At 54.6% G+C, this 8029-nt stretch overlaps 1 protein-coding gene across 1 annotated transcript; it reads left to right on the forward strand.

The window, feature by feature from the left end:
• The first annotated feature begins 1208 nt into the window (after positions 1-1208).
• Positions 1209-3134, forward strand: nanos1 (nanos homolog 1). The gene has a single exon (XM_056288186.1). The coding sequence runs from the start codon at positions 1302-1304 to the stop codon at positions 1965-1967; it is 666 nt and encodes a 221-aa protein (XP_056144161.1). The 5' UTR covers positions 1209-1301; the 3' UTR covers positions 1968-3134.
• Positions 3135-8029: the final 4895 nt, after the last annotated feature.

Here is an 8029-nt window from a genome sequence, read left to right on the forward strand (position 1 = left end):
TTTTTAAGATGTTGGATGCAACGTTTGTTTGTTTGTTTGTTTGTTTGTTTGTTTGTCACCACACTAAACCTGGCCTGCGTTGTGACACGTGACAGACGAGGAACTCTCTAGAAAGCGTGTGTTCGGTTTCTTGTTGCAGCTCCTCGAGACTCTACATGAATTCATTCTTACCAACCATCTTGACTGGCCTCCAGCTGGTGGAGTAAAGCATCCTGACGAGAACAGGAAAGACCAGAAAGTGAACAAGTCAACCTGAAAACCAGACCCTCCTTGTTCATCTATTGGAAGGGCGAAGCCTTCTGCTGTTGCGCGCCACAGGGGCACATAAACCACGAACAGCACCTTCATGGAGGCGCGTTTACGCTGATCCCCGAAGCCCTCCGCCTCCTTTAAAGGTGGAGACGCTCATTTAAACCGTTACTCGGTCTGTGCCGCGTGTCCTTAAGGACTCTTCACCCGCGGACGAAGTTAGGAAACCTCAGGGAGATGGAGATGGTCTTGCCTAACAGGGACCAGATCCAGGGACCAGAGCACATTTCTCAGTCACGAGTTGCGCCGCTGTGGGTTGGCGCTCCCGCAGCAGCCCGGGTGGGGGTGCGGCATCTCCTCTCCTCCGTGCTGGGTGTCGTAGCGGAACAATGGCACTGGAAAACAGCGCATACGGGGTTCATAGCACGTTGGCGTTATTAACATGAGCCAACCGCGATGTCCCGAGCGCGCGGAAGGCGCAGTGAACAGGAAGCGCGTCGTCCCGACCGGAACTGCTCCCGAAATGATTCGGCGAGGTTCTGCGAGCCGTCTCGTTCTCCTCGGCGCACTTTCTGAAATCGATGGATTTGCCGACGAGAAGGCGTCTTCACCCCGCCGACGTCGGTCGAGCGCGTAACGGCGCGTCGTTCAGATTCGCCGCTAGGAAGCGTCGTCTTGGGTACGCGTACCTTCGGAGAAAGAGAAGCCGCTTTCCACAAACCATCACAAACTTGGTTAGGAGGGAGAGGGAGCGAGAGAGAGAGAGAGAGAGGGAGCGAGAGAGGGAGCGAGAGGGAGGGAGGGGGAGGGGGGAGAGAGAGAGAGAGAAGAGAGAGAGAGAGACCCGCCCTCTCCGCTGCCTCTCCCGTGGTCGTTAAAACCAGGCGCTCCTACACGGCAGGAACACTGGACACACCGCGCTGCGACGGAGAACCAGCCTGGAACCGAACTCCCGACGAAAACAAAACACAAGAAACCCCCCCCCCCCAACAAAACTACTTCAGGGATTACGCTGGCTCTCTTCCTAGCTGTGACGGAGAAGACGAGCGGCCATGGATTTTCTCAATCGAAACTATTTGAGCGCGCACGGCCCGTACGACTACACCTTTAATTTCTGGAACGACTACCTCGGCCTGTCCACGCTGGTGACGAAGAGCAGCAAGCTGAGCATGCCGCCCAACCCCAACTCCATCACCGAGTCCCTCAAGGCCACGCTGGGCCTGGACGACGCCGCGGCGTGCCCGACGTGCGTCATCGCGGGCAGCGGCGAGGGCGCGCACCTGATGATGGACTGCTGCTGTCCGTCCGGCAGCCCCCCGCCCTCCTCCATCATGGAGCTGAAGGAGAGGTTCTCCATTCTCAGCCCCTTCCACGGCCAGCTGCCGGAGCGGGACACGGCGGGCCTGGCCGGGTTCGACCTGTTCGGCGTGGAGCGCAAGATGCGCAAGCCGGGCTCCAGGAGCAAGCAGGAGCCCAAGATCTGCGTCTTCTGCAGAAACAACGGCGCGCCCGAGGAGGTGTACGGCTCCCACGTGCTGAAGACCCCCGACGGGAGGGTGGTGTGCCCCATCCTGAGGGCCTATACGTGTCCCCTCTGCAGTGCCAACGGGGACAATGCCCACACCATCAAGTACTGTCCGCTGTCCAAGGAGCAGCCGGCCCAGCGGCCGCTGAAGGGGGGCAGGGCGGTGGGGGGCAAGAGGATGAAAATATTCTGAGCGGACGAACTTCACGAGTCGGATGGATTGCACTGAACATTATTGCCCCCCCACCCCCCACCAACAACCCCCCCCCCACCACCCGGATGACGGTTTGTTTTGTTTCGGCTCTGTGGCCTTTACCCCGGTTTGTTCTTCCCTCGAGACCTCTCATTATATATTTTTATAGTTCCTTTACCGCGTAGATAAGCGTGCTGCTTCATACAGCTTGGTTTATTTGTTGCTAGTTTGTAGCCAATGTGCGCGTGTGCATACAGATACACCTGTATCCAGAATCACAAAGCGGGAAGAATGAAAACAACAAAACAAACAAAAAAAAAAAAAAAGAAGAAAGAAAGTGTTTTGGTCGCGTAGGGAGACACGCCGACGACGCGGCGCGGGGCTGTCGCGTTTCCCGCGGGTCGCGTGTCCGTCGCGTGTCCGCGGCGCGCCGCCGTTTCATCCCCTCGTCTTAGGAAACCAAAGTTATGTTTTTGCCATTAAAGCTGAAGAATGTGTCATCCCACCAACCAGAGGCGGCGTGCGCCTAAACCGGAGAGCCGGGTCTCTGATCCGGACTCCTCGTCCGCCTGCCCCCACCACCACCACCACCCCCCCCCCCAAAAAAAAACAACAAACACAAAAAGAGTCCACGACGTGTTTTCCAACCTGCTCCAAAGTCGACATTCAATCTGTGTAGCAGAAAGAGAGAAAAGGGGAGAAAAGAGGAGGAGAAAAAAAGGAAAACAGCGAGACAATGCAGCCTCTGTTTACGGCCCATGTTCTCTGGGGGGACGCTGAGATCCACTGCTGCCAAGCCAAACCTCGGTCCGGGCCAGCGAGACCGGCAGAGACGTTAGCTTAGCCCGGATGAGAGCGCGAGAGAGCGCGAGAGAGAGAGCGAGCGAGCCTAACCTGCATGTTGATGTTTACATTCCCAGAAAGGAGGGCGACACACTGGATTAATTCTCCCCTGGGGTATCTCTTCCTCCCTCCTCCTGTCTCTCCTCCGCCCCTCTTCCTTCTGCCCTGACAACGTCTCACCCGCAAGCATCCTCTCCGCAGTCAGAAGCTGTCACTTTGGGGGTTAAATAGAGAAGGAGAAGGTGGAGCGGTGCAGCGCCGCCGCGGATTAATTAGCCCAGGAGGTTTATAGTCTTCTTTTTCTTTTCAAAGACCCCCCTCCCCCCCCCAAAAAAAGATGCAAAACATTGTGAATGTATGATTACAGACCGTGTCTCTTGCAGGACTGCACATTTCTGACCGTTTCGTTTACCAAAGGAATCCAGTTGCATTGGAGGAGGAGGAGGAGGGGGAGGAGGAGGAGGAGGAGGGGCAGACCTGCTGTATTGTACATAACGTGACGTTTCTCCAGTATTTTACAGTACAAAGCGACTCAGAGGGCGCTACCTCAACACGATTTTGTATTTCCGTGTACAATGTCAACAGCAGTGTATTGATATAGTGCTGCCATTTATAATAAGGGGTTTTTTGATAGTATTTTGGATCTTTGTATAACATAATTGTATTTTCCTTTTCGTCGCATTTAACATTACGGAAGAGAATTTCCAAGAAGCTATAAGCGTTGCTCGCCAAAAGGTGACTATCTGTAAATAGTGATTATTCCCATATTTTTTAAAGTTTAGTTGTTCAATGTTACATTCTGGAGGGTGTGTGCGGGGGGAGGGGAGAGGGGGGGGGAGGGGAGGGGGGTCGAGAAAGCATTGCTAATTTGCCACTTTGAACAGAGGTTTTTTGATTAAATGAAATAAGGAAAAAAAAAAAAAAGAAACACTGTTGAACTTTGTTATTTATATTTTACCACGATTTCCTGTATGCTGCTGTGCAGAATAACAACATATAAATTCACTAGAGAAATAAAAAACTTATCAAAGGTTTGCAACCACGTCGTCCTTCCTGTTTCATAGCCGCTCCACTCGCCCCGGGTGGCCGGTGACGCAGGGGCCCCTCCAGCCAGCAGGGGACCGCCGGCATGCTCACATGGACAGGCACCCCCCCCCCCCCGTCTGGTTGGCTGCCGCCTGAATGACTGATTAATCATATCACCCTTTGTTTAATTAAGCAGGAAGGCTGACTTAAACCGGTCTAATTAACAACTGCTGTCCTGACTGGCTGGCTGGCTGATTTACTGACTGACTTATTGACTGGATGACTTGCCGGCTGGCTGAGCCACTGACTGACTGCCTGATTTACTGACTGACTGATTTACTGACTGGCTGAGTGGCTGATTGGTGGATTTATTGACTGTCTGACTGAGTGATTTACTGACTGGCTGGCTGGCTGATTTACTGACTGACTTATTGACTGGATGACTTACCGGCTGGCTGAGTCACTGACTGCCTGATTTACTGACTGACTGACTGACTGGTGGATTTACTGACTGTCTGACTGACTGATTTACTGACTGACTGAGTGGCTGATTGGTGGATTTACTGACTGTCTGACTGAGTGATTTACTGACTGGCTGGCTGATTTGCTGACTGATTGACTTACTGACTGGCTGGCTGACTGGACATGATGGGATCCCACATAACACGACAACAGGTGGCGCTGTGCTGCATGCCCACAGCTCCCCTCCGTATTGATGGGCAGCTGGAGGGCAAGTTAAAGGGCCAGGCTGTGATTTATGTGGCGCTGTGAAGTGCAGGCCTGTCTGCACTCACAAGCCTTCGGTGTCCCGTCACCAGTTTTAATTTAAACCCTTTCCCTCCACATCTCTCCAGCCTTCGGTGACGTGAACAAACCTTCCACAGCATCACAAAACATCACCGACCCGCGTCTAGTCGTCGTTTCGTGTCAGTCCTTCTATTAAGAGACCTGTCAATCAATCAATCAATCCGGGAGTGACGCCAGCTTCCAATTCCTGCGGTTTGTATTTTGGGCCGCGGGGCGACACTGTGGTGCAGCACATCTGAATTAAGGATGGCACCTTTAAACTTAACTCTCTCTCTCTCTCTCATTTCGAACGACACGGTGAGAGGCGGCGGTCCGTCCCCCCCCCTCAGGTCCGAGGCGCTTGGCCCGCCGCAGCGCCGCGCTCCCAAACGGCAACAGACAGGGTGTCTGTGGCTCTGTATCGGCGGCCCTCTTCCTTAGGGAGGTCTGCCCACATGCAGGAATGTCTTGGCTTCGGCCAGGCGGATCATGTTTGCCCTGAAGTGGATTGAATAGCCGGCCCGCTCCGGCCTCCCCCCGCCCGCCATCTGTGGAATGACGGCTGCAGACCCGGCGAGAGGGCCGGACCGGGACGGACGGGCCGCTGCCTCGGCCCACTGCCGTGCACGAACAGTCCTCGGCATACAGTAGATATATGCAGCTGTGAGCACCCGTGACCTTTCTGTTTCCAGCGGGCTGGGACCGCCGAAACTTTCCCAGCCCGCAAGACCAAGTGTTGTGTGTGTGCGGAATCGGAGCGACTCCAACAAACGGCCCCATTGTTTGTTGTCTAATTCACATCGGTATTTGCTGCTGATGCTGATAGAAAGGGGCTGCATACCTCCTCCGTCTGAGGCCTACGGGTGGTGTCATCTACACCGAGGCTGTGCACCGCTCCTCCTCCGCCCGCCCACCCACCCCCACCCCCTCCAGTCCGCCTGCCTTTCTGCAGCTGAGGCTCGGCCATTAAAAATGGATGAGTACTAAGTGCAACAGGGAATTCTCTCTGTGCGAGCCGGGGCGAAAAGCCCAGCAGGCTGCAGGGCTGGCGTGCCGGGCGGGCAGCGGGCAGCGGGCCTGTTGCTACTGCACCGCCGCTTCCCATCCGCCCGCTCGGCCGACAGGGCCCTTATAATCTGGTTAGTTCTGCCATTTACCAGATATGTTTCTTTCATGATCATATAATGTGGCTTAGCCCGAGGCGGAGGGGGGAGGCGGTGTTATGCAATATTAGGTCGGCGCTCACTGTACGCTTAAAGCTAATCCCTCAACAATGAGAGGTTCGGGGGGGGGGGGAATATGAGCCAAATTCATTTCAGACACATAAACACTCAGATGAGGCGCAAGTTACACCTCCTCCGAGTCCTGCATTTGTTAAGAGAAAAGCGTAAAGTGGAGGTTTGGGGGGGGTTGTGTGTGTGGGGGGGGGGACTTGTGTGTGTGTGTGTGTGTGGGGGGGAGGGGGTATTACTGGTTATTGACCGACTTAAAGGTTTTCACAAAGCAGTGAAAGGAGGTGGATTCAGCCCCCGGCAGGTGATGAAGGCTCAGCGGAGGCGCTGCCTCAGGGGCGGGACCTGGCTGTTGACAGGAAGTGATGGGCTGAAGAGTGTTGGGCCGCTTGGCGTCTCTGACCGAAGCCGGGCCACCCCGGGTGTGACGGTTCAGGTTGCAAGGCGGTCCTGTATTCTGGGTGCGTTTCATGTTCGCCCGGTGCCAGATTTTGTCAGTTGACCCCCAGGGGACGACAACGTGCATCCGTCGCCCCGCGCTGATCCCACGGCCTCACAACATGAGGACCCAATGCAGATGTTTTATAAGCACTCTTAAAAGGTGCAGCATTGAAAATAAAATACGTTTGAATCATTTCCCCGAGATCGGATGAGCACGACGGCCGTCTGCTCCGGCAGGCCGTCTGCTTCGGCAGGCCGGCCGCCTGCTCCGGCAGGCCGTCTGCTTCGGGAGGCCTGCAAAGAGGCGACGGCTTCCTTCCCCCTCACCGCTGTGACAGCGACGTGGAAGGCAGATAGCAACTCACGTATCTGCAGGATTCGTTTACGGTTCCCATCATTCCCAGAATACACTGGGTAATAAGGATGTTCCTGTCGCCTAGCAACTCCGGAGGGGTAAAATTGGACAGCAGCCGAGCATGAAAGTCATCCCCACGGAGGGAGGCGAAGAGAATGCCTCCACACCTTCACAATGAGGTAAACATTGCTTCCAGAAGAGGAAGATACCCCCCCGCCCCCCCCCCCGTAAAATATCCAAATGAATGAGTTATTTACATTGTGGATGTGAACATACATTTATTTGATAACCAGGGGGGAAACTCCCCCTGTGGTCATTCAGGGTATTACAAAAACATCGTCTCATGTCTTGTGACGACCCCAGTGGGGAGCGGCGTGCTCAGAGAGACTGCCATGGGAGGGATGGGGGTAGTGGGGGTGAGGGGGGTGATGGGTATGGCAGTCTCTGGAATAAACGTTTTTCTTTCTTGGCCCTGGGTGAGATACCGTTCTCTGCCCGTCTGAAATTAAAACCAGACCACAGAGTTGCTGCAGTCAGTGAAATTTCACAGTGTGTTTACTCCAAAGCCGGACTGCGGGGTATTTAAGCGAGGCGGACAGGTTAATAAGCTCCCCTCTCACAGGGGGCGTCTCATTTCTGGGTGGCTGTCGATGGAGTAGATGTACTGTCGGTTGAAATAACCCTCCACTTCACAGGTGCATATTGGGTGAATTGGCCTAATGTGGGCCTTCTTTTTGTTGCTGCACATCAGACTTGTGGAATACATTGTGACATGAAGCCGGTGCGTTATATCCCCACCCAGGACCACCCTGAAACCCCCCCAGGGTGGGTCCCAGGCAAACCGAGGGAGGAAACGCAGATATCGCGCCCACAGGAGAAATGGTGGACATGTTGTCAGGGATCAAGACCTGCACAGTCAACTCACACCGTCTCTCACTCCCCATTACAACAGCTGCTCTTTTCTTTTCTACACACATTTTATTTATAAACGGCAAGATTAACCAACACCAGCCTGCACAGACATACGTGCCAGGGGTTATGAGGGGAGTAAAATGGAAGATCAAAGAAAAGGGAATTTGAAAAAGAACAAAAAATAAATAAAATAGAGGCTTGGCAGTTGTTCAGGCTTCGGGGTTTGCACAGTGCTGAACAGGCCGCTCTGGTGGCCGAGCGGATTAACCCGCCGTTCTGGCAACCCGCTCGTCACGTGGCTGGGAGGTTCGTATCCCGGACTCGCCGTAACCGGTCCCGGTCTGAGCGTCCACGGGGTCAGGCATTCATTAGGCCGCCCTTACCCGAGGGATAGTGGGTGCGGATCGGTGTAGTGTTGGGGGACTCGTCGTTCTCCAGCGACCCCTCTGGCCCATCCGGGCGCCTGC

Source organism: Lampris incognitus, chromosome 1 (genome assembly GCF_029633865.1).
Source record: "Lampris incognitus isolate fLamInc1 chromosome 1, fLamInc1.hap2, whole genome shotgun sequence".
In the NCBI taxonomy this organism is placed as follows: domain Eukaryota; kingdom Metazoa; phylum Chordata; class Actinopteri; order Lampriformes; family Lampridae; genus Lampris; species Lampris incognitus.

Coding starts and splice junctions, on each gene's coding strand:
- nanos1 (XM_056288186.1), top strand. CDS start 1,302: ATGGATTTTCTCAATCGAAACTATTTGAGCGCGCACGGCCCGTACGAC.